At 40.5% G+C, this 27,800-nt stretch overlaps 1 protein-coding gene across 2 annotated transcripts in view; it reads right to left on the bottom strand.

Moving 5' to 3' along the window:
• The window catches only part of EPB41L4B (erythrocyte membrane protein band 4.1 like 4B), a 176,535-nt gene that overhangs the window by 38,641 nt on the left and 110,094 nt on the right, over nt 1-27,800 (bottom strand). For both annotated transcript variants that reach the window (XM_042797948.1, XM_042797949.1), the window contains exons 18-19: nt 19,536-19,661; nt 8,642-8,709 (exon numbers count right to left, since the gene is read on the bottom strand). In XM_042797948.1, coding sequence (XP_042653882.1) covers nt 8,642-8,709; nt 19,536-19,661 — 194 coding nt within the window. The remainder of the gene's footprint in view (nt 1-8,641; nt 8,710-19,535; nt 19,662-27,800) is intronic.

Below are 27,800 nucleotides of genomic sequence, written 5' to 3'. Positions count from 1 at the left end.
GTAATTGTCTAGCCTTATAGCTTATCAGTCTTTTTAGCCCTTCTTCCAGGGTGTAGTCATAAATTAAAGTGTAGGCTTTAACCCAACATCTGCTTTCACTCAGTCTATGTCTCCCCACCTTTGGGGCTTATCTAAGGAATTTGGCAATACAACCACAAGGGATTGAAGACGTGCACCCTATACTTCCTTGGGCAGCATTCCTTAGGTTAATCACAAAGGCCACAGCTCATCCTTGGGGCTTTCTGTGTCAATGAATCTATGAGGCATCAATTCCTCAGTTCCTTACGTGGGCTTTCCTTACCCCCTTCACTTGACTGCTGTTTCTTTTAAAGGAAAAAATTCCATCCCCCTCCCTTGTCCTTATAATGAAAATGTATCTACAGTCTAGATAAAAATGTGATGCTCCCGTGGTCCAACAGATAGATAATGACAATACAGAAACTGTTCTTTTCCCCCAGCTCAGAGTAATGTTGCCGGTCAACACCCAGTATCTAAGGTCAAACTGAGCTACAAATCCTACCTCTCCATACAGCAACCAGGACAGGCATTATAAATGCTGTGGTTTCCAAAGAGCCTAAGTGTAGTTTAAAGGACAGGGCCAAAGAAATGCCCCTTGAGTAGGTATTTCATCCATTTAACCTCAGCTGAAAGGTCTGAGTACTGCTCCTTTCTCTGTAGTTCAAATATTAAGAATACAATTACAAACAATTCATCTGACTTCAGGCAACAGGTCAAAGAGGTCTTTAATACTTGGAACAAAGTCAGAGAACATACCTAGGTGTCCTATCTGCAAATTTTAATGCAGACTGGCATGCAAAGGGTATGCAAGAGTTCAGCTTGAAGTTATGACTTTGATGCAGAAATTACTGGGTGAGGTTCTGGTAAAAAGCCAGAGTAGCAGTTCCATTAACCTGTCTACTCGATTGAGGCCAGGCTGATGTGTATTTAGCTAATCACTTTGTTTTTGCAAATGCTGGTTGAAATTTTTCAGTTGGAGAAAGAATGTTTTTTATTTTTTAGGATGAAGATTGAATGAAAAAGCAGCTTTTTAAAAGCAAATAATATTTCTTAGGAAGAAGTCAACATGTATAATGTTTTTAGTTTTTCTAGAATATTCCACAATACATTTAGAAGGAGATATTGAAATGTTATGTTTCAGACTCTGCCTTATAGAGTTAAGTCCATTCTGATTCTAAGAAAACACATCCTGCTTGGGTTCATGGAAGTTCATGTCAGGTAAAACCAAGCACATAATTTTTGATTAGCTTAAATTCCGACCTGGTTAAAAGTTCTTTTGTATATATCTATTTTACCAGGGAACTGAAGTCTTTGACTTGAGGAAACAAGCTCTCCATAATCTTCCAGGTAACATGCCTATTCTTTGCCTTCAAATGTCAGTGTGGACATCTTCCATGGCTCTTGCTGGATGGCTGGTCTAAAACTTCAGCTCTGTGATGCTTAGAAACTACCTACCTAGAAACTACCTATGGCTAAGGCCCCAGGGTTAAAGACCTGGTGTTGGTTTGCAGTTTTTGTAATAGCTGCTGTTAGATACAGTGTTCAAGAGAGCTTTGTGGGCCACAGCCGACTCCTATCAATTGAAATTTCTAAATAAAAATCAGTTCGTGTACCTTGAAGTCTTGAGAAGCTGGTAAGCAGCTGTACAATAAATTCCACTGCTCTGAGAACACTACTACCACACCAGAACCCTAGCTTTCCTTACAAAAAGAGGGAAGTTGATTTTTTCATTAAAGAAATGTTGTCTTGGGTTATGATTTCAGAGCCCTAAATCAGTGTCACTGATAGAAAAAGTCAGCACACAGAGTACATATTGTTGGATAAGCTAGAACAAACTCCCTCTGCATATACCCACATGCTGTTGGAAAGCTACCCTGACATTCACTGGAAGTGTATATAGAAAGACAGATACTGAGGTATTAGTTTCAGATCCAAAATGTGTACAGATTAGGCAAACATCAGTACGCTCCGCACCTTGCTTATACGTTCATATCCTGAGAGCACTTGCAGAGAGCCAAAGTTCTCTGAAAATAATGGTTCAGATTCACACTGCACCAGGTGCATCAATGGGATGTTAGCTCAGATACCGAGACGTGATAATTCAAATGTTAATATAGCCTTTGCAAGTGAGAAAGGAAAGGGAAAAGCAAAAGAATGCAGACCTTACTTTGAGTGACACTCCTCCCTTGATGATACACTAAAGTTGTATGCAAGAAGTATCATCAGTTCGGTCAGAAAAAGGTGTAGGACATATTCACATAAATTGAAAGGCAGCCAAACTCAAAGCCTTGTGTACATCAGATGCACAAGCCACAGCAAGGGAATCACATTCTGACAATCTGCATGAGCAAAGCTTACTCTGCATTGGGCATTCAGAAGAGTGCCTGCAATTACTCCTCTTGATTCATCTGTATCCTGTATAACTTGATATAATTTAATATTTTCTACCCTTCTTTTCTGGTGTGCAGCATCATCAAGCTCTGTGAGATAACATTTAATTTTACGTTACATGTTGAGCAGCTCCTAATGTAATTAGTCTTAATGTAATAGCGTAATTTGGTTTTGGATGGGAAGATTTACAAAGAAAATTAGAATAAATGAATGCACAAAGCACCAGCTGGTGCTTATACCTACTCCCACATAAGAAGAATATTGCTACTTGCAATCCTATGAAAGATGAGATAATTTGGATAACAAGGATCAACAAAGGGTGATGCAGCAGTTGGTCTAAACAGAAAGAAATCCACAGACAAATCCTGAACCATGTGGGATATAAAGCATGCCAAAACTGGTAGCAATCCAAAAGCATGCTATAAGGGAAAATAAATATTGCAATCCATAAATTTACCACATGGTGCACAACAGCAAGTGGCAACAGTGGCAAGAACAGTAATAACTGACCAGCCAAGGTGAGGGCTTCAGCTGAAGAGGGCTCTTGACTGACAACACTTGGGCACCTGCCTCAGAAATGCAGGAACTTGCGTTTACACATTTGATCAGTATTTTGCATGAAAGGCTGTATAATCTCCATCCTTGGAGGTTTTCAAAATTGGGCTAGATAAAACCATAGCTGACCTGATCTAGTGTTGGTGACAGTCCCGCTTTGAGCAGGAGACTGGACTAGATGACCTCCATATGTCCCTTCCAATCAACAGTTCTATAATTCTATGATAAATAGCTACCATTTCTCAGAAACAATGTCAATTACTATTTCAGTTTTCCAAAACATAACCTCAGAAGAGCATATCTATTTTAACATCTGGATAATCCTGTGTGTGTAACAGTAAACAGCTACTCACAAAATGAAGACTAACATTTTGCAGGTGAAGAAGGTGTTAGTGTTTACATGTATCAGCTCTTGAAGACCTTCTGCTAGGTCACTTGAATCAGACATGTATCATGTCTAAACTTTCTTGAGCTCCAAATGATCATGAAGAAAAAAGTACACTATCAGCGAATCCCATTGCCAGGTAATTCCTGTCTTACAAATTTGCCTTCAGTTGCTTACCAAACTTTGTGTAATGTTAGGTATTTTTGCTAACATTTTCACTGTCTGACTTCTCCCAAGATGAGGGTTAGTCTTGGCAAACAGGTTATGCCTAAGGACAGCCAGTATTTTGCCTGGTTCCAGAGTATAAGCAATTCCTGACGTGTGGACTATTTTGGTCTAATTCTTCACTCACTGAAACTCCTGAAGCCAGTACAGCAGAGTTATACTGGGGATTACATTCAGATATATTTGAAGAAGAGAACAAAATAAGAAAAGTGTAGACCTTTATGTTAAATATAGGCAAATTCTGTGTGTGTGAATCTGTGTGCATATGCACTCACATATATATACATGTTATAGGCTTACCCAGGTGGTCACAGCCAGAGAGAAAACAGATACTTCAAAGAGTTTTTGAAGAAGTTCATGTATAGACACTGGGGAAAAGTTGTATAGATGGTGCTTCTGTCTGGCAAAGCTCTGAATCAGGAGAGGAATAATGGAAGGAATTCTCCTGATGGGGGTTCTGTGGTTAGCCATATATTATTACATTTAACAAATGAAGCAGGCTGGCAATTACATAGTAAATTTTTGGAAAGAAAGTTCAGGTTATCTTTCTAGCAGCCCATCCTTTGACTAAGAAATGGGAGAGGTTTATAAAAAGGTGAAGAGATAATTATGTGATTCACATTTGCTTGCTATGCTACAGGATAGAAGCCTCCACATCCCTCATCACTAGACGAGGCAGGTCAAGAGAATAGTGTGACCAGAAGTGATAAGAAACCAGGTGACTACAAGTTTCATTTTTATATTTCCTACAATATTTTATACTTCCTTAATTATACAAATGTTCTGACAGACAGCCTGAACTCTGATCTCTCGATGCTAAAAGAATCAAATAAAAAAATCCCAGTTGGAGGCAGGTGATGAGAGCCTTACCAAAACTATACATAAGAACACGCAGTAACCTCAAACCTGAATTAAATTAGATATCTAATCAGCGAATTCTCCCTGAGTCAGATACCTAGGTGTAAGGAAGTTCCTAACAGACAGGGAAATACCGCTGTTACTTCCTCATAATCCCTTCTGGCCCGTTAGGCACCATGACAGGTCATTCTCTTACAACACTAAAGAATAAAATGTTCTGTTAGAAAGGCTTTTCTATTTCTAGTGGAAGATTAATTCCTCTTGTTGGTCAAAAAAAGGACTGACATGATCACTGCCTCCCTTGCAGACTTGGGCCCTGCGTCCCAAAAGAAGTACCGTTAAAAATCATTGCAAAACGACTGACATTGCAAATTCCAAAATAGACCAGTGCTCACACAAACACATTTTTACTACATGCCTTCACAAAGCATGCCTCACTATGCAAGGTGGTAACTTCGAGCCAATTGTATCTCCTCTTGATTTGATACAGGCAGTATAAAAAGAAAAAATAATGCAAATACATAAATAACACATGTTTTCAGGTATTTCTTCCTCCATAAACCAAGATTATGCTCTGCCTTGTCCAAAATGCTTATGCACCAGATATACAGATGGGCTGTACTTCTCTGTACGTATTACTTGGGTGTTGATGAAAACATGTGTGCTTTCAAGTCTGTTACAACACAGCTGTAATAAAGACACATCTAAACTCTTCTTGGTAGGACTCCTGTGTCTTATCAAGATAACTCGTGGCTCTCCTATTTAACCTGTTTTTGAAATTCCCCTCCCATTAGCTGCTCTCATTTGACTTTGTTCAGCTGAGAGCTCTGTCACGTGCAGCCTGCGTGGATCCAGCTGAGGTAACCATACAAGTTCCCCTACTGCCACTGTCCAGATCTGCTGCTCTGCTAGGGGTTATCAGCAAAGCAGCAGGGTCAGCAAGGGGAATGGATGACTGTGTCCCAATTCATATTGCGCTATATCAGCCTTAATTGAGGATTAAGGAGAGTGTAAACTAGGACACTGCAGCACGTATTGGGTTACTGAGTCACCAGCTTTTTCCTCACTGAATGTGGGGACCAGCACTTGAAACAGCCTGGGTGAAAAAAACCCATCCTATCCAGAGGACCGGGAGCTATAGAGACATGCAGCACTCCCCTCCAAAAGCAGGGAGGAGAGAGGACTGTGCTCTTCTGTGGTCCCACATCTTCTTGCAGCTTAATCTGACATGTACAGGTTAGCTATTAACAGGAAGATCAGGAGACAACCTTGCACTTCCAGCCCGTGCATCAAATGACAGAGCAAATTTCACAAGCTTTCCTTTCCTGAAAACTGAAAAAATAGTGCAATTTCAGCTCCAGCTGTGGTTTTTCATCCTATATTTTAAATGACTTATATATCTAAGTAACCACAGTTTGCCACAAACACAGAAAACAGGTGGATAAACTGACTGACACATGACGACTTTGCATAAGCACAGCATTATTCCGAGGCCATGCCCAACAAAATGACTGGAAAACTGCTTGTAGCAAAAGTGGCTATACCACACACATATATGAGTAATTACTAGTTGAACCAGAACTAATTCTACAAAGAGCTATAGCAATTGTTAGCCAAATGAGTCTGCTGTGGCAGATGCTAGAATAATTGCTCAGGGGGATTACAGGCCATATCCAAGCAGTTAATTCATTAGAAGTGTAATCTCCAGAGTGGCAATGGATGAAGAGACAAAATGGTAGCAAAGAGAGCACAATTCTTCAATCAAGCAAGCACAACTGCCTGCCTTCCTCACCTTCTACTCCCCTATTTGTATGAACAATTTATGCTTCAGCTGATGATCAAAACTGTATGCTTGCTTACTAGCTAGCCTGAACAATACTTCTGTATTTCTCAACTAAAGAAGAAAAAAACTCCCAGGTGACTTGTCTGACCAGGAGGAACTAGCCCTTGGCTCTACTCAGATGCAACTGCTTGCAGAGCAAAGGCTCATTTATGCCCACCCAAATCCACAAAATAGAGATTATAGAGGATGTTATTGGCAAATAGGTCACATGCTGGCTGTCTGCAAGGGTGCATATGCCCCTGCAGAAAGGGAAGCCACTTGAAGGAGAAAGAGAATTGGTTAGATGCTGAATTTATTTTGCATTATTCTCCAAGTTTTGAATTCAGGCTGTTAAAATTGGTCCATCCCTGAGCATTGATTACTTGTATATTTGCACCTCTATGACACAGACAAAAAGCAATAAAACAATATCATTTCATGTGGCACAGCTGACTGTAGAGGAAACAATTCTTGACATAAATCAAATAAAAATAAATATTAGACAAATATACACCAGAATGCTGCATTCTGAGAACTCCAAAGTGGCTTTTATGAGTTTATAGTCTTGGATGTGTGCAAAAGAAAACAGTAAAGTTAGCTTTGCAACCTGGTTGCCATCCTTACTTATGCTAACAAAGCGTGCAACTTGTTTACAGCTCAGGATGATAAAGCAGGAGAGAATCTATCACAAAATGTAAAATAGGAAGGCCTTTCTACAGATGTTATGCAAAAGTTCAGCAAAGGTGAGTAAGGAAAACAAGTCTGTAACCATGTTCCAAATCACACTGGGCTTTACAAACCAGGTCCTCCTGAACCACTTCTGGAAGTGACAGCAACCCAACAGATGGTGTTGTAGCAAAGACAATACATGAAAAACTTTTCTATTAAGCAAAGAAATAGGTCACCGTGTAACATACGTGATGAATTTGGTCAGAGGTTCTAAGAAAGTTTTGTAGAGGTCTGAAAAGGGCAATGGCACAGGAGAAAAGTGGGTGATTCTAAATATCAAGTAGACTTTGCAGCCCCTGGGACAAACAAATAGGAAAATCATGGCCTGCCAGGCTAGAAATTACAGCTCTGCAAGGTGTCGCAAGATGAGAGACCTGTGGAGAACTGGGCATCACAGCAGTACTGCAGGCAAGCCGGGGACTGTCATGGGAAGCAATAGCATCGCCTCTGATGTCTCCTCCTGCCTCTGCACCACCAACCATCCTCACCGTTCTTCTCTAGGTAGCTGCTTTCACTAAGCAAACGTAGCAGTTCTGCTAGTCCAAGCTGATCAGAAAGGACTCGTTTTGAATGAAATGTTTTTTGAAGACTATTGTTGATTTATTACCTTATAGGAAAGATACACATTTGAAAAAAACAGTTGATGAATTTTCACAACTATAACTGTTTCTTTTTGAGTTCAGAATTATTCAATTTGTCAGACATAGTTTATTACCCCTCTCACACATATTTTTCTATAAGATGATTAAATATCTGCTTTCAGTTGCAAGAGTCACCACCAGAAAGCTGTAAAGTGAAATCATGACTAGTGCTCTAGCACATATGGATATTACATATACATAAATATATATAGCATATACACTAGCATAATTAGCTGATTGACAGCCAGTGTGATTGCCATGCTTTAAATCCATATTTTTTTTTAATCAACCACTCCTCCCAGATTTGAACAGTAAAGATGCCCAAAGTGATGGCACTACTATACATATAGAGGCAGGCAACTTCTAAATACCCATGCTGTAACCTTTTCTCTAATTACCTACTGAAAGATACCACACTGTGCCATTCAGATAATGTTTAAAATGAATATGCCTCTTCAAAATGGCCACCCCAAAAAAGGAAGACTACTATCCACTATCAACAGAGAAAAAGGACATTCCTGCGTAGTCACTACTACCTGCAAATGAGCCATTTTCTGAAGGCTGTATATCAAATGCCTTTTCTTCTGAGAAGAAAACCAAACAACAAAACTTGCACAAATCAGAACAACTAAAACACAAGGATATTCCAGTTTGGACACCCATCATGTTTCTGATACAAAAGTTATGGAAACTGACATATTTTTATATAAGTTTTTCTAAGTTTGTCACTAGACCTGATTTTTTACCTTGAGCTTTTATCAGTTGTTTAGCTATATACACTTGGTCTGATTTTTAAAGTCGAGCTTTTATTAATTCTTCAACTATATCTGATAGATGTGTATAAAATAAGCACCCTTCTGACAGACACCTCCTCAGGTCATTGCTTGAGGAGCTTTACACAGCAACCTGGGGATGAGCAAATTGACCTGTAACACCTGTTTGAAGTAATGTTTGGAAAATGCCTCACTCTGTCATGCATTTATTTGATGTTTTCCCTACGGACAAGAAGCAACAGACCTTACATTAGGGTCCTGCAGGCTGGAGGTCTTACTGGGATTTACAAATGAGGTCTCGTCTTTCACAGCCTGTTAAAAGAAGGAGCCAAAGTTTAGTACAACATCCATATGCTTAGGATAATACAACTGTTTATTTAAAAGATATTCCTGTAAGCACCCCAGAAAACTGCAATATCCAAAATGCCTTCTCAGCCTAGATTTATAAGGCGCAGTAATTTGTTTTTTCCTATAGTTGAGATCCACTGTGATGATCTACAATGTACAATGTGCAGAGCAATAGTCTTAGGAAGAGATTGGATAAGGATAAAGGAGGAGAAAGAAAGCAACGCTGATATTTATGGTTCCTCCAGAAAGTGTTTGAGCAGAAATAATAAAAATCAACCCAGGCAAACATACCATAGTAGAGTTGTTCTTTTAATTGGAGTAGAATAAATATTAATGTAGTCTAATCAAAATAATTATGCTAACTTTTCATTCAGTCTTTGAAAAATTAATTGAAAAATGGGATCCCCTACATACAATCACACTGTACATGCAATTCATAGAAAATCTCACCCACTACTGCTCTTTGCTAAAGTAGAGCCCTGTTTCTCACATACCATTTGTCTATAGAGTTGAAAATAGTATTATTGCAAATGGCTTACATGAAAATTGCTTGATTACCCAGGAAATGCCCAATTCTGGCAGGTGTTGGTAGATTATATTCTTCAACCGAGGTACAGGGTTCCCTAATCCATGTGAAAGTGCCAGTGTCAGCTCAACACTGCAACCCTCTACAGAAAATACTGGCTGAAGACACAAGAATTCTCCAAATCAGTAATAGACTTGGCAGGTTGTGACATTTCCATTCTGCTAAATGGATAGAAGGGAATTGATATGGTCCTATGACAAAGCGATTTTTCAGCATTCAATATCTGAACCACAATAATTTGAGGCCATCAATCCAGATCAAACTGAATTAAATGTGTCAGCCTCATCCTCTTCAAAAAGGATGAGGCAGGTTCCTTCAAATCCATCAAATCCAAATCAAAGGATTTTACAGACATGTAAAAATATTTTAAATTTGACGCGAGACCTTCCATTCAATACAAATTGAGATATTCAATTTGAGACTACTCATAAGAAAAAGAAACAAAATCAAAGCTGAGTTTCTTCTACACCTTAGCAGTGAAATACAAAATATCAGCTTAGTGCTTGGGGAAATTGTCCAACCTGTGACAGTTTTAGGTTCGTTTCCCTCTTGTGCCAGATGGAACAAAACCCTCATTGCCACTTCCCAGGTAATTATTTACCAGAGCATCAGCCATGTCAGGAACAGACTATTCCAGCTTATACACACAATTAAGTGTATGGGCAATTAAACTGGAACCACTGGGAGCCTGGCAGAGAGTGAACTCTGTCCTGGGCCTCCTCCGGCACAGGCAAGTACCTGAGGTGATGGGTTTGGGAGCATTTTGAGATAAGTGCCTCCATGACCCTTCCTGTTGGAGTTGTGGCACCTTGTATATTGATACCAAAACAACCATCAGCTGAGAGCAGACCCTCTGACCCTCAGCAGCGGCTTTGTTCCTCTCCTAGGGAACAAGTTTACTGAGAGGTGAACAGGATCAGCAGTAGATACTGGAGAAGCTCCACCCCAACATAGTGCTTTTATGTATTTGGGTTTCATCTCCCTCAGCCAGACGTTTCCTCAGTCCTAGACAAATGCTCTGAACATTGAGTCAGATAAAAGTGGGACATATTCACACCATCACCACCACTGTAAGTCAGCCGCCAAATGTTTTGCAGCTAAGGTTTTCAGTGAATTAGCATCACACCGTGAATAATTTCAGGACCAGGAGTGCAATTTCAAAATTTTAATAAATTCATTGCTTTAAGAAATTTAGCTCAGCTCTAGAAAACTTTCTTGTTTTTTACTGGTCTTCTAGTAGCTCTGTCAAGCATAATGTTTATTCAAAATCCAGCGCTTTCCTGAAAGGAAAGAAAATGGTCTTTAAGGAATTGAGAGAAAGCATTGAAAATCATTCTTTGTTGGCATAGATGAGCACTGAAGTAATATCTCTTTGTTCTACAGAAATTATAATGCTTTTTATAAAGCTGTTGGGTTTCTGAAAGCTGTAAACAGGAATACAGCTGTCAGAAACTTAATACACAGTCTCTTCTTCCATGCTGGTATCTTAACAACCTTTTATTGGTAAGCCTGACAAGCTAGCTGCTCATTATGCGTCAAATTGGCTACTTTTTAAAACCATAAATTTTACTTTATTCCAATTTTCACCAAATTAATTGAGCTGCATTTTAAGATGCACTTGAACACAACAATAGAAAGTAGAATACAGAGATCAAGGATGCAATGCAGGGGCTGTGACCAGGAATGAAATTATTAAAATTCCACCTACTTAAACATTATAAGCCATGGACCTCATTATTCAGTTGAGAGGGATTCACTGTATTAGTCCCTCATAGTTGACCCTTAGTTTCTTCTCTGTGACTATATTACCACTCTCTTTTGCCTTCTCTGCACTGGAAGACTAAGCCTGCATCTCAAGAAGTGGTGTATTCTTAAATGGCATGATCAGCATCCTGAGGAACTTCTCTTGGTATAAATTTTCTCCAGTATTACTCATGCTTTAGAAAACAGAAGAGAGTGACATACCCCCAAGTAAGTACTGCAGACCTGTGAGCAAATAATCCCACTCTAAACTGAAGGGAGAGAGGCAGCATGTAAGGAAATGGAGAGACCTGAACAACCTCAGCTGATGAGGCATTGCACGCTGGGTGCCACAGGTGTGCACTGGCAGGCACATATTAATAAGGATGGGCTAATTGTACTCATCCTATGCCTCTCCTCCATGTCTACGGATGAACAGACATAGGAAAATGTTATACCTGCAAACATTTCTGAGAAGGGCTTCAGCCATCAGGAACTGTACTGCTGTTGCTTTACTTGTTGGCTTTTGATTTGTTTGTTTGTTTATTTTCAGGAGGAGGTCAGTAAGTCATGAGGTGACAGCATGTTTCTTTTATTTACCCTGCTAACGCTGCAAATCACACTCACTAACCACACAAGGACTTCCTCAGCCTTACTGAAAAGGTAGGAATGTAAACCAAGGGTTAAATTTGTAATTCCCAGCTGGTTTTCCTTCATTTGAAAACAAGGGCATGTGCTAGGGCCAGGACTTGGGTTTCCACTGCAGGATGCCCTCCATCAGCAGAACAAGGGAGTTCAGCCAAGGCTAGCAGGAGGTACCTGGTGGGGAACGTATACGGAGGGCTGGGAAGGGGCTCTGTCATCCACAGAAAGCCAACCACCCATCTGGGCAAGAAGGACAGGCAGAAGCATGGAGCTGCTCAGATGTCCCTAGCTGAGGCAGATTCGCTCCTTACCCGGAGGCTGTTGCTCTGAGAGGGAGAGGTTTCAGGGCATGGAAGACCTGAAAACTTCATTTGTACAGAAAAAAGATTCATTTAACAATCACCCAAAGAGAAACAAGCTGGCTCCTCTGGCCACCAGACTGCAAACCAAACAAAATTAAAGGCCGATCCATATAATCCATCCACAAAATGCCATTCTCTTTTCTTATCTGCACTGGGCCCAGAGCAAAAGAAAAATTATTAATGTTCCAATTTCGTATGTCATTAACTTTCTAGATGGTGTTCGAAACAAAGGTAAAACACTGCTTTATCATACTAGAGACAATAAACATGCCTGGACAGAAATGACATTGTACAGGCTCTCTTCATAGATGATTGCTAAGCAATACTAGTTTCATCAAAAGATGAAAAGAGGAGAAAAGCAAAAAAGTTCTACCAAATTTTGCCCACAGCTGCCTAAGCAAGCTACCTATGGGATTCCAGGCTGATCCTGACAGTTTTCAGACTGCTTTTCAGTCAATTTTCAGTCAACGTCTGAACACCCATAACCCCTGCTGCTGTGCTGGCAGCCAGATCCTTTGGAGCCTTAGAGAGGGGCTGGATGCTCCAGGGACACTACATCAGACCCTGCTGAGCTTTCCAGCAGGGGTGGGAACACTTTCTGGCCCGTGGGAGCTACTCCACACATCAATTTGTAAGTCCTAATGGCTGTGGTTCTCACCCCAGCTGATCCACAATAGGAATATCCTGAATAAGCAAAAATGATTGCATGAGGAATCTGATCACTGCAGCCAAGGGGAGGTGTCAGGTTCTTATCTGAGAAAGACAAGGGTCTGGAAGGCTCATATGAAACATGATGTCTCTTATTTAGCAATTTCACAAAGTTCCTAGTTGCAGAATGGAAAAGGGAGCAACACAGCTTTCACATGTTTGAAGATCTTCAAAGGTAAGGAAGCAATGGCTCTCACTGCAGTGGCTGGGAAATACTCTATCTTTGATCTTTCTGGCTCTGTAACAATACTAAGGAGGCCTGAAGCATACCAGATTTTTCAGCTATTCATCAACATTTTTGTCATTTGTCAGCCACGCCAATTGTCGTCTGATCTCATTAGATAATACAGGCTAAGCAGCGCATCATCAGGAAGAATACCCTGCCAAGGTAAACCTACCTTGGTGATTTAATATGTCAAATGTATCCTTTCAGGCAGAAAAGCATGATGGTTAGGTCTCTTGGGAACAGTCTACTCTGTTTTCCTCCCTCTGAACAGGGCCTGGCACCATGTGTCTCCTGGGCTATGGTGGGGCTCCTACACATCACTGCAATTAACAGTACTTGTCTCATCATGTACTAGCACTTACAGACATGCCAGCTCAGAGACATAGCTGACATCCACAATGCATTGTCACAGTCTTGTGACACCACTGCCACATTTGCCTACGTTATCCCAGGGAATAAATTAAAGATTTCCCTTTTCCCACATTCTGTTTATCTAAATCCTCCCTCCCCTTCTGTACCTCAGCAAGGCTGCCGCATCATTTCCTCAGCAACTCCCCTGACTTTGAGGTATCATTGCTGACACACTTCTAATGAGCTGCCATGTATCATATATTGATCATCCTGGCCCACACACATTCAAAATCCTGTATTTTTATACCTCTGACACCCTTCATTTCCTGTAGCCTCACTTTTAAAGTTGAGCAAACCTGTTTTCCCATAGTGACTGAACACAGAATCTTGAAGCTGAGCCATTTTAAAATTTCATTGTTATGAGCAATTATAGCTGATGTGATGTTGTGCTCACTGCTGTTCCAGTCGAGTCCCAGTGCAGTTGCTTCGTTTTACTTAGCCTGAAATTCGCCAGTGAGTTTATTGCTCATCCAAGTGGGTGACTAACAGCAACAGCTTTAGCAGGGAAGGCATCGTGTACATAAGGAGCTGTACAAACTTCCCCCACAGCATGAACACCTCAGCTGTGACCTGTTATACTCACATAATTCCAGTTCTGATCTCTGTGCGAAGACTCAAATTGTGCAGTAGCTCTGTGCTGTGAATAAGGACGGGTGGAAGGAGGGAGGGAGGGAGGGAGGGAGGGAGGGAGGGAGGGAGGGAGGGAGGGAGGGAGGGAGGGAGGGAGGGAGGGAGGGAGGGAGGGAGGGAGGGAGGGAGGGAAGCAAACAGCATCTAATTCATGATGGAAAGAGGTTAAAATGTTGGAAAAGCTGATCCTTTCAAGGTACTTGAGTCAACATCTAGTGAAAGCTAAGAACTCCTCTGGGGATCCAGAAGGATTTGTTTAAGTCCTATTATAAGAAAGATCGCATAAGATTATAAATCCTCAAGTGTCTTCCCCTCACCTACTCTATTTTCATTCATGACCTGATTAGGGTTTGAATCCAGATCCCCTTAAGAGAATAAAGCTCCAAAGACCCAGCTCACATAAAGACAGCGATTTTTTTTTCTAGAAATACCTGGCAAAAGCACCTGGACTTGGAAGTTGACAAGTCCTTACACTTGAATCTTTCCTTAAAGGAGGCAGCACAATGAAAAAGGCAAAGAATCATCAAAAATGTAGTTAAGACAGACTAGCACTGTGCATCACCTCACTTATGCACCCTTTCTACCATAAATAATGCATAGATCCCAGTCTCATTTACATTTGCAGCCAGGGCTTGCACCTATGTAGAGAGCACAGGCTGAAGCACGACACCTGTACCCGCACATGTCCTGAGACATTTCTGTACCCCAGTCCAGTCCTTTCCTCAAGGCAACTCTATACAACACAAGCAATCTGCACTTCCATATTTGCAATACTTAAAAGCAAAACAACATGATCATCGGTCTGTACTTGTTTCTAGGACAGGAAGGAAAAAGAGATGGCTATCGATGTGGCCTAAAAATTTACATGTGTATAAGCTTGTGGAGAAAGCTAGTGTGTGAAAGGGGCTAGAGGATTGAACGTGCCTTTGTTCAGCGTAAATGTTCCTTTGTTTACTGAGAATCAAGGCAGGGGAATCAATTGCTCAAGAACCCAAACCTAGCTGACAGAAGATACCTCTCCAAGTCAGCCAAGAGTTTCCCTTGGGGTCGATAAAGCAGAAGCGACTGGGATTTTGTATGCTCTTTGTAAATAACTCCTAATCTACCTTTTCCCACCACTTTTTTTCTCAACAAACAACCCAAAATGTTACTGAGAAACAGCTCAGTGATAATATCACCTCTGTTTGTCTTCCACAAACTGCACTGTAAAAATCTATCTTAAAAATGAACTTGGCTTTCCCCTGTCTGCAGAGAAAGATGAGAGTAATGCAAAAATCAGCTGCAGTAGAAATCTATGAGAAACAGGACCTCAGCTCCTTCCTTATGCTAACCTGCTAGACTTATATCAACCCAAGGATTTAGGAAAACTTGGGTAGCAGGTGGAGAATACAGAGACCACTGGTAGAAGACAAACTACTAGAACACAACACACACTGCTTGCCAAAATAAAAAGCCCTGCTGAGATAACTCAGGAGCCTGTGCTTAATTCTAAGGATAATTAGGATTTGCCCTGAGCCAAAGTGGATATAAATAGCAACCGAAACCTGCTAGTATCTTTCCTCCATCAGTTGGGCCATGAACTGTTTGGCAAAAGGGACCCTTTGTGATACTAACAAGTCGTTTGCTCAATCACAGCGTATCAGCACTGACTCATGCAAGTTGCAACGGGTTTTAAATGCCAGGGAGAGCTGGTCTTTTGTACTCTGGCAGCTCCTCACTGCTGCTTTATACCACTCTCTCAAATTAAGAGTCTGAAATAAACGCAAAAAAAAAAAAGGAAGGAAAAAAAAACTATTATGTCAGTTGCTTCACAGTGTTTAGTGCTCCCCTGGAGCTTAATTATGTGGGAACTGTGATATGCAGTCTGTCAGCTAGAAGGTGGCAGATCCCTGTGGCACAGTTTGAAAGGTGTGTTGTGAAACACTACCCATTTGCTCTAGACCTACAGATACTGTATGGCATGCCCTGTGAAAACCACAGGTTCCCACAGTTGTGTGTGGGTTCCTCATGGTTCTCACCTGCGGTGTCTGTGGCAATGTGCTCCCAGATTCAGCTTCCAGCACCCTCATGCACACTGTAGTTTGATTCTTCAGCGAGCAGAATGGCACATAAATACTTCCATCTTCACCAAATAAACAAACTCACTCATGTTAGTTTCCTGCTGCTCTAAAACTCTAAGCCACTTTCAGGACTCAGTGATCAACACCATAAATTTACAAATTTCCAGTCTCTAAATCAGGATTATAGCCCTGGGAGGTGGTGTATTGCCCCCTAGGAATGTGATAAAGAGCCCTTCACCATAATTCTGACGTGAAGCAGTGCAGAGACCATCATTCAGAATATCTTTCCAAATGTATTGTATAATTTCCTATGCTTTTATTTTTGAAATTATAAGCATTAGAATCATTAATTTCTAAGGCTCTCTCCTGTGTTGGTGTCTAGCTGCCATAAAGAAAGAAAACTCGAAAATTTCTGTCCCAGTTTATGTTTTCCATTTGCAAGCATTCATTCTATTCTCAAAATTAACGAGGAACAGCTTCTTCTTCTACTACATGCAGGACGTGCCTTCATAAACTTGTCACATCCTGATGTTTGTGGCATATGGTATTGAAAATATTCCCACTGCTCAGAGTGAGAGCTGTTACAATTATTTAAGCAACAGTTTGTTAATTTGGGATTCAATCCTACAGTGCATCAATATTTCTCTCATGCTTTTACACTGAACAGTATAATGAAGATGCCCCATGAAATTTCATAAAGGATGAGTTGGACAATATATTTTGGGGGCCTTTAAGAGAAAATTTCATTTCAAATAGCATGTGCATAAGACACTCTTTTCTTCTTCCTTTTACAAAGTAGAGAGGAACAAATCCTCATCTTATTTGTGATACCATGAAATAAAGGAAGATCTATGTTGTACATGAGGAAAATCAGCCTGTCTTGCTTTACAGTTTGAGGAATATAGGCTGTGCCTTACAGAAGCTAGATATATTTCTTGCCCTGGCTGCCTTGTAAGTTGAAATATGACAGCACAGAAAACAAGAGATGAGAAATTGAAGTCTTAAGAATAAGGCCAGAAGGCAGGACTTCTTCAGAGATTTAATATGGAACTAGTATTAAAAGATAGAATTGGGCAGTGGATAACATGGTTAGTCCTCCAGATATACTGGGCAGCAGGATGTCAGATGGGGTCAAAGAGGGGCAAGATCACAGCCCTGTAAAAATACATGGAGTTAAGTGGTTGTTTTCCATGAAGAAACTATTTCTTATCTGCTCCCTCAAAATGATGCTCTAAGTGTGTCTGAGTGTAATGCCAACCCAGCTCACTTTTCCCAGAAGATTACTGAACCGCCACTGGTAAATGGTTTAGCTACCCATATTCAGCTAGTTGTTGGGGCCAGGTGGGGAGTGTAGAGAAGATAACCGGGTGGTTTTATGGTATGCTGGTACGCTGGTTTGTCGGGGCCTCCTGTAGCCTCCTTCCCTCCTCCCATTTTCTGGGTGATAGATGGTGTGGTTTTGCTCATTCCTTCACAATGAACATTTTTGCCTACCCTTCCCAGCACTTGTGTAGCCACAGCTTCTTACTGTAATGGCTGACTATTGTCTGGTCATTGCCTACTTATTTTTGCAATTACCTGAGAAAGGTAATCTTTCATACTTGACAGAAGGGGTGATCAAGAACGGAATAACTCATCTCTAGTAGCACAGGCTATTTTGTGCACAGGTAGTTGAATGAGGATTTCCAAGATTAAAGTGACGTCCTAATTTACTGGCTGTAAATCTTAAGCCATACTTTGTTAGCACTGAACTCTTCAGGGATTCCAAACTGAACTGTATGCCGTTATTTCTCCACAATACTTGCTATCCTGCAACACTCTTCTTTCTTCTCCTTCCCCCTGAAATCATAAGACCTCGCATTGAGGCCAAGCTTACAGACAGCTACTTGATCCAGTCTGACTGCTAAAGCCTTGTGCAAAACAACACAGGTAAAAAGGAAAACAGGAACGCTCAGCTTTCTCTGAAACTTATTTACAACATAGCAGCAGCTAAAGAATACAGTTATGGCATGCATGAAAAAGCAACCGTGGATGTTCTCCCTTGGAAAGCCTCAGAGTGAAAAATTAAGGCAGGGCAGGTGAATTGAGAGATGCATATGTTAAGCACATTTCCTATCTTGCCCTAATAATGCTGTATTCTGAATGCAGCAGCACACACTGCTTCTAGTCTTTAACTATCCATTCAGACATGACCATTAAGCGTATTCAGGGGAAAATACAAACGTGAGAAATATACCATGACATCCTGTAGAAAAGACACACAGGAAAAACAGAGGGCAAACTCAAGGGCAAGCAAACAAGAAACGTGCTGCATAAAACACAGAATTCAGAGAGGTGGGATAACTGCTTTAAGTAAAAACAACAAAAAAACCCCCAGGCTCCTTCCCCCACATACTGTCAGATTTATGGTTTCTGTTCTTGAAATCTAGGGCAGTCAGAATAATCAAATTTTGATACTTCCTTAGGTCTAGCTAGACCAGATGTAATCTAGCTCTCAGATGAAAGATCTGCCAGGGAACAACAAACACACAAAGACGATTGTTAACAAAATCCTTTGCAGGGCAAGTTGACCTGATACATTATTGTGAAAAGAAACAAAGCGATGGAAACAGCAACATAATTTGTATTCAAATAGAATAGTGTGCACAAGGATACCACAGGAACTTGGGACAACAGCCATACCAATCTTTCTGTCTCTACTTTTGGTCCTAAAGCATTCTATTTGACTTTATTTTTGGCACCGATGGTATTCTCATTTGTCCACAAATTACACTTGAAAAGAATCACTTATTTTAGATTTCACTTAGATTTACCTCTGATTGGGAAATTAACTTTTTACAGTCATGCCATCTAGCAGTAGTTTTCAGTTGCATGATATCTTTACAGGACTTGAGACAGGATGTATCCGATGTAAACACTGAACAAGCAGTGAAAATAGCAGCTTAAAATTTAGTTGAAAGCACACAAGTAAGAAAACAATAGACTAGCTAACATTTCCCATTCAGACATCTAAAGTTGATCCCCTAAAATAAAGGTTGCATCTGCATGTGTAGATATTATCTTTAGAACACCCTTAACCACAGTTTCCATGAGGGGTGGGTAGCCTCAGAAAACTCCAAAGCTTCTTGTTTCTCAGCTACAAAGTAAGTAAAAGCTACATCAAAATGGAGATTTCCTGGGGCCTTCTCCAGTTTTCTCAGCCTCTCTCGACTGTATTAATCATATCAGTTAGGACAAATTTCCTACTTCCATCACATCAATCATTTTGAGTTACCTGAAGAAACTGTAGAGCAACTAGAGAAAGCTAGGTCAATGTGGATACTTGAGATAAAATAAGGTGCTTCCTCAGGAACAATGTATTTTTAGAAAATTGGTGTAAGCTATGCCAAAACTAGAAAGGAAAAATATTAATCATAGATTACCTGAGTGCCTACTCTAAAAGCAGCTTCCACTTGAGCTTTAAGGATGTTGCACTTCATATGGTCAGGTACAGATGAAGGTGACACAGGGGCATGAAGAGTCTTTTCAGATACTTTCTTGTCTTCACCCTATATTTAATACAAAAGACAAGCACAGTGACATATATTAGAACAATGTTAACGAAATGGTCAAAGGTCGAATTTTTACTTGTAACAACTCGATTCAGCAATACTGGATAAAATTTCCATGTTCATACCCTGATAGATACATAGTAGAATAAAAAGTTTTAAAAATATTTAATGACTTGATACTATTTTCAAGACATGAAAAGCCTCAGGGAAGTCTGAGTAATAGAAGCAAGAAACTGATGTGAAGATACATGAAAAACACCCAGCCAGGCCTTGGAGTGGTTGCCCAAACCTGTGATCGTGCTGAGGAAGCAAAATGTTGTCTCAAAATATCCCACAGCAGACAGAAAAGGGAAATTTTCAGAACACTCAGCTATTGGTTTCTTACACCACCTTAAGAATGTAAAGGGGCTTTGCAAATCTAAGCAGATGGATGTGAAGGGATCTCCACGTAATTGCAAAACAAGCAAAATCTCCTTCATCAGAATGAAAAGACAAATCCAGGGAGTTTAAACATTGCTGCTGTTGTTTCCACTTGATGTCTACCTTTTATCTACGCAGTGATCCGGATCAGAAATCTAAAGCCTCAGGACAGCTAGTCTAGTGACCTGTTCAAACACGACCTAAAGGTTTTGTGCCTTAAACAAACTACATCCAGCAGAAATGCCAGCATAAATAAACCTCCTGTGCAGAAAAGAAAAAAAAAAAAAAAAAAAAAAGGCAAAAAAAGGACAATGTAATACTAATGTATAAACAAAGAGGTTATGAATGAGACCAGGTTTGCAAACGCCAACTCTCAAACAATCAAACTGTAATATCTTACATATTTTTATTCGGGCGATGGCATAACAACCATTGCAAACTTTCCTATTCTTCCTGGAAATGAGACCTGAATTATGACCTAGTCACAGCCAAGGTTATGCATTCATTTTCCACTATCATTGCTGTGAAGTGAGAGCGGTCGTACACACCCAGACAGAACAGATGCATAATGTCGTCATTCAGATTTCAGCCAAAACAGGTAGGAGGCATCAGTAAACCAGGTCCAAGCAAATCCCTGAGGTTCACCTCTGGTAAAGTATTTCATGACAGAACTGGTAATTTTTTAGCCACTGAAACTGTCATATGACTAGGTCTTTAACTTCAAAACCTGCTGCCTTCATCTTTCCTTCTGCCCTCCCACCTTAGCGACTCTTCTCTCGGGCCCACAAACAATCACAGACAAAAGGGAACATCAAGATTCAGGGGGAACTTTCTGCAAGTGGAGCAAATCACAAATGTAATTATGTTGCCTGAGGAAACTGTTCTGCAAACACTGGGGAGAGAAAGAGCCAGACCTCTGCAGAACTCTACTGAGACTGCAAGATATTTCCCATGTGTAAGCACAGTTGGTCTAGCAGACTTCTGCATCCAAAATGCCTTAGCTGCCAGGTATGATTTTAAACAACTGTCTGTTAAAGGATTGCTTATCATGAGATTTTTTCTCTAGCAAATTTCTAATATTTCTTACATGATTTTTTGCTGAGCCACATTTACTGTTTTTAGGGGAAGATATTTTTTGACTTTTCATTCTCCACACCTTCCTCAAAAGGGAAAAAGAAAATACTTAAAATGAAAAGTGACAGCATCTAGCTGGAGCAACTTATGGAACTGTAGTCATCTATTCAGTCTTGAATGTAACGGTAGTTCTGGCAAGCATATGAAAAAACCCCATGACATATTTGTTTGCTCTAAGTGTCTTTTCTGGGATACTCACGAAGCTGAGAAGTGGAGATACTCAAAGGACAAAATTAACTGTAAAGAAAGCACAACTTTTCCTTCACCAATAGTCTTGGTAGCCACAGTGCGCTACTACATACTTTAAAACGGCTGCTATTATTGACAACTTTTAAGTGTATTGATTTCTAACAGCAGAAAGAACGACACACTAAGCAGTGGCATTTCTAAAGGCCATGCAAAACCCCACCATTGTTTTAAGACTGAATACAAATAAAATATCGTTTCAGTCAGGCAAGATTAAGCAACTGTACTTTACTAGCTAAATCAATACAACTGTGCTTGTTTAGGACACAAGCTTATTTTGTAAAGTTCCAAAGTCCCATCCATCTGATATTCAGATGGATATGGATATTTTTCATCTGTTCTTCCTCCAGTCCTTACGTTCTTCCTCCCCTGCCCAATTTCTCCATATTGACCAAAGGCATGACAAAAGCCCTCGGGGCTGCCCTCAAAAGGTCTAACTCACCTGCTGTATTCAGGGTTATACCAGATGGCTCCATGTAATGGAGACCGTCCCCAGTGTGGGATCTGATGTGCAAGTCTCACATTGAGACTCTCATAACCTGAGAGGTCCAAAGGCTGATGCTCGCTGACCAGCATGAAAAGAGATGCTGGAGACTGCAGACTTCTTAGAAGCCGTTCCTGGGCATTCAGTTCTGCTCTAGCCCTTGTTTGGGTCACACTTTAAGGGTTTCACCTTCAGGCAAGGAAAATTTGCTTTGCTTGCACTCCACCAGGAGCAGCAGCGCCTTCAGTGACTGATCACACACGAAGAGCAGACATTGCTGCAATCGCTGCTTGGCCTTGTCCTGCTCACCAGATGCTGAGCCAGCAGCCGAGGGCCACCACCTCTCCCTACCCCAGAGGAAACGCTGACTGCACACAAGTGCCATATGGAGCTTGGGAGTGCTCGACCTGACCCAGACCTCCTCTAGCTTCTGAACATATGTGAAAGATTTCTTTGCCAGCCTGCCTTGGCAACGATGGACTTTTCTGCCAGAGTGCAGCACATCTTGATTCATTACTGAATTCTGCTCTTACACAGCTGATTAGCTGAGACTATTACACACATAGTCAGTGGCACTGAAGATCAAGACTAAAATCAAATCACAGAACAAAGTATCACCTCCTTACTGCAGACTGTTAGCACTTCTAAGTATCTATGTAAGTTCAAATTGTTCCTTAACGCCACTAATCTTTACATATAAGCCTGTTCATCCCCCAATTTAACTCCTAAAGCATGTGTAATTGTCATCAAGAAGGCAAGAGAAAAAAAATATTTCAGGACTATACAAAGCCATACGGTACCTTCTATGGTTCATTTCACCAGTTTATAAGAAAACCAAAGATCTAAAACCTGCTTGCACTAGGAATCTCTATGTACTGTTGCTGCAAGAATGAAAGCTGTAATCGACTTTATTTTGCTGTATAATAAAGAAATCTTACATTTCCAGAATCCTTATCGCTTGCAGTGATGACTGAAGCATAAAGATAGCAGCTGGGTATTTAAGTGTTGTACCAGGTTGGCAGTTATTAAAATTTTCTTTTCATTTATAAACTAAGATCATTGTATGTGGAAGTCATTAGAAAACTAAACATGGTATAACGTTAACGAAACTTCCAATTTTATTATTTCTTACTATGTGATTTCAAAGAATCTGAGATGCCCCTTTCAAGTGAATGAGAGTCAAACTTGCATTTGAAAGAAATAATCTTCTTGCTTAAAATTGCGATCTAAATTCACCCTAAAAGGTATAGAAATTAGGAAAAAACCATTGTTAAGATACCCGATAACACCCCAATTCACCATCTCCAGTTCTGCTGGCAGTAAAAACTAGCAATGTGTTCAGATCACTTTCACCATTGATGCAGAGCTTTATTTTTCCAGAGGAGAACACTGGAGAATTGCATTTAAATGGGTTTGATAGAAGTGGGTTGAACAAGCTGAGATATATACACACATAAAGCTACATGCCTTTTTTTCTTTTAATAATGGAGGTCTTAGGTTTGCTTTTCTCCTACCAAACATTTACTTTAAATTCAATTACATCTGCTGATGCTAGAACCGAAGGCAGATTTGTACAGTGTTAGATAATGATGACACTGGCTTTGGTTTGCAAAGCTAACTGAATATTAAGTACATGCACAGAATATACAAATAGTTGCATGAAACACAGCAACACCACTCCTGTACTTAATATTTCAATTCTCTCTGCTTTAAGAGGTTCATGCTTTGTTCCACATCAAACAGTGTACCAAGAGCAAGATTCATGATATTTTGCCTCTGTATAATTTATCAACAAGCTCTTCTTAGCCAAACAGTACATTTAAAACACACATTTATCTGGAAAGGTCTGAAGGATAGAATTAATATTTTTTTCAGGAATGCAGGTTTACTCTTTGTAGCTAGTCATCACTACTAGTGGGAGGTAAGATTTTAATGGAGACAGCACAGATACATAGGTTCTAAATGCACATTAGCTATGTAAGGTCAAACCATTTGTTTCCTGGGACTCAACTACATCTGTAAACGTGCACAAAAATCTACAGACTATTTCGCCCCCTTTCCACCAGGAAATTTATTGATTTTTTTTCTATGTGATATCTAACACCAATTACAGACACCATAATGGTAAAACCTGTATAATTATGTGTTATTCTTATTTGAGGCAAAGCTTGCAAACAAAAGCTGCATCTTTTAGTAGAAAAATACATTTGGAAAACAAACAAAAAAACCCCTCATTAAGCTGCCAGATACATGAGATCTTCCTCAGGTCAGCTAACAGTTGGTCTAATGAAGGAGAATGAAAGACTCCCAATAAATGTTGTTATGCTTATATGCTTGGAGCAAACCTCCTTAGTTCCTGGTATCAAATTTATATTATAAAATGCTATGGCTCAGTATTATTAGATCCTGCCTCTGTCAGTGCCAAGCTTCATGATAGCCTTACTGGGTCATGGTAGCTATGTTCCCCTCTGATCAGTGTATCACACAGAACAGTTTCAGGTATGTCAATGAAGTGAGTTGGTTTGGTGGGTTTTTTTAAACCACAAATTATTTTTGGAACTGCAGTAGCTTTAGGCTTTGCAGTTGTGCATGGTGCAGGTATTTCCACAGCTTTGTTGCAAGTGGTATCATTTGCAAGCAGTCAGTAGTGTAACTGGGTATCCCTGTAATATGGTATTGCCATGCCAGCAAAAGGCCATAAACTCTGAATAGAGTCTGCAAAGCCATTGAGGCTCATCAGGCTCTCTCTGTCTGAAACTTTCTCAATACGCCTGCAGCATTGTTTTACTAGGTTTAGCTGTTACAGCAATAATTTTATATAGAAAACAGTAACATAAGCAGTTATTCTTTGTAGAATGAGATATTTAGGACTCTAACACAATGATGTAGTATAAAGCCACACAGGGCTGGTATGATAATAGAGGCCTTGAGAAGGGGAGACACGGGAGGTAGTGTAGAGAAGCACAGGCATGAGGCAATAATGCAAGGGGCACGGGCTGGCCCTGGAGACCCTACGGCTATAAACAACTCACCAGTGGCCAGTTAAAGAAGTGCAGACCTGGAGCTGGACAAAACTGGTTTTAGGGAGAACGAAGAGAGCAAAGGCACAGCATCTAGGTTATATATGTAAAAGTCACCATGTATAGTAAATCTGGGTCTGACGTGAAGGCGCAGCTCAATGAAGAAAGAGCAAGGTGTAAAAGCATGTTTGCAAACATACAAAAGGACCCGAAGTATATCTTAGAGTGAGGAAGAAGAAACCATGAACATGACTGGATGGAACATTGGAACAGGCTGCCCAGGGAAGTAGCTGAGCAAGTCTCCATCCCTGGAGGTATTTAAAAGTCGTGTAGATGTGGCACTTAGGAACATGGCTTAGTAGTGGACTTGGCAGCGCTAGGTTAATGGTTGGACTCAATGATCTTAAAGGTCTTTTCCCACCTAAATGATTCTATGATTCTGTGACCATCATAACACCCCCTCCAACCCCACCAGAATGAAACCACCAACCTTAGGACCCAGGTGAGCATAATACCAGGAAAAGGTGTAGATACAATGCTAACTGTATTAGTATTATTTATTTTTATGTAATGATTACATCTGGACTAATAATTGCTAGACTCCCAAGATTTCACAAATGCTAACCATACATTCTTGGCTTTATATTATATACATACACATACACACTTGAGCAAGGGGGGATGAGAGAACATATTTTTCTAATGAAAGACTTGCAAGAAAGAAATTCAGAAATACATTCAGAGCTACAACACTTAGGCTTGTCTCTCCTGGAGATTAAGGAGTCTGCTAGCACCGAAGGGCATTAAACGCACGTTGAAACTGACTTTTATTGTTCAGCAGGTGAACAGACACGTCCGCTGTACCAAACAGCTCTGGAAAAGAGATTGGACACATCCATTCATCATTCCCATGAGACGAAGTTTGCTGTAGCAGACAATCAAATTAATTAACTTCTGAATCTAATTTACCCAATTTCTTGTTATTCCTCCTATGGGTTGATTATTAAGCCTGACAAATTCCAGCCCCAAAGCACTTTCCTTGAAAAAATAATAATTAGCAACAGGAAGAGAGGGAGTGAAAGTTGGGACTCCACAAAAGGTGTGGAAACCATCGCTTTATTTCCAGAAATAGAGCAAATGAAGCAGCTATGTAACTGTTTCACTGGTTTTGTTTAAGTGTAATATTTCAGAGGATGCAAAACTAGGGAATAAAAAGCACTTAGTAGCATAGAAATCACTGGAGTGGTGCAGGAGACCTTTTAACGTTTCATTTTTTTTGCCAGCAACTAGACACACTGACCACTCATTAGAATCTGTTCACTGCTGGACTGAGGAGCTAGTTAACTACGATAACCAAAGGAGTTTTAAAGGCCACACTCTAAGAAAAAAATGCTTGTCACAGTTCAGGGCTGTTCAGTCCTGTCTAACCTGCCTTGCTGCCTTTGTGCTGGGCAATGCTCCACAGCATGTCAGCCCAGGGTTAGCCCAATATTTACAGCATGTCCCTCTCTTTCACTGGAGAAGCCATCTGCTGAGGTGACTCCAGGCTCCACTCAAAGCTCAAAGACCTGTGGTTTGTTTGTTTTAGCTTTACGAGCTCTGTGTACACATTTCACTAGGATCTAGGCCAGAAAACGGTGCTTGAAGAAGAAACCACAAACGAAGGGCCAAAAGCACCGGAGAATGATTTGTCGGTCATAACGCACAGACTGTAATGTGAGGGCCTGATTGCTGAGGTGCTTGCCGGTGGTGACTCTGGGCCTGTTTCAAGAGCACGTACAATTTTCAGATGGCTCAAAATGGCAATTTTAATAAATTTTGAGAGACTGGCCTCCTTTGCGTTCACATGGTAATCGCTATTCATGGGATTGCTGCCCAGCTCTTAAGCCCAAACCCTTTATGACTAGCAAGGAGAGGGTTTTCATTAGACAGCCCACGTCTCTAGCCTTGCCTTCTGCTGAGCTTCTGCCAGAAACAGAAGCATTTAGCAGCTACTGGTGCTTATTGCAAGACTTTTCCATCAGCTAAACTTTGATTGATGATAGTCTCACTACACAGGCACAGACACAGGCTGCATTTACTGTGCAGCTTCATTTGTTGTGAAGCACTGACCTGCTGTGATACTGGGTTCTGCTAATTAGTCCTGAAATACATAATTCACCTGACTGTGGACAAGATTCTAGAGTCTTCAGGACCAGAGAAAGAAAACCGGTAATTATAGATCTGAGTTGTCCCTCCACAGATTTTCAGAGAAGAGCAAGAGTATCGGAGGTCAGGCTTTGCCAGGCAGAAGTTACAGGGACTCTACTGGTACTGCTCGCACAGTATGGTGGAAAACGCGACCAAAGTGTTTTAAGCTTTCATTTAAAGAAATAAGAAAGACCATAAATCTACTCATTTTGACATCACAAGGGTACCACTGAGATCATCAGTTTGGATCTTTTGTGCAACACAGGCCAGACTGGTTAATCCACTTGTGCAGCTCAGTCAACATGGAGAAAGTCTCTCACTACTCCACTTCGGCCCTTTATATATGCCAAACTGAGTTGTCAATAAGCTCAATAGTGCAGGACAGTCCTTAAAAGCATGTTTTGGACACTGTACCTAAATGAATCTTCTCAGCTGGGGTTCAGACAGAGTGTCAGCAATTACATCTGAACTACAGTGCTCCTTTCACAAGACCTTGGTATTCACTGGATGAATCTGTGAGATGGACGATCTTCCTTTGGCAAACTATGTCAATGCTTAATTAGCTTTGCCTATAAAAAAACTGTATTTGCTCCCAGTTAAGAGTATTTCTAGAAGAACTTGAGAAATGTCCATGAGAAAAAG

The sequence above is a fragment of the Tyto alba genome, unplaced genomic scaffold (genome assembly GCF_018691265.1).
Source record: "Tyto alba isolate M040663 unplaced genomic scaffold, T.alba_DEE_v4.0 Super-Scaffold_27, whole genome shotgun sequence".
Taxonomy (NCBI): Eukaryota; Metazoa; Chordata; class Aves; order Strigiformes; family Tytonidae; genus Tyto; species Tyto alba.
Note: the sequence above shows the minus strand (reverse complement) of the source record. Positions and strands in the feature narration are given on the sequence as shown.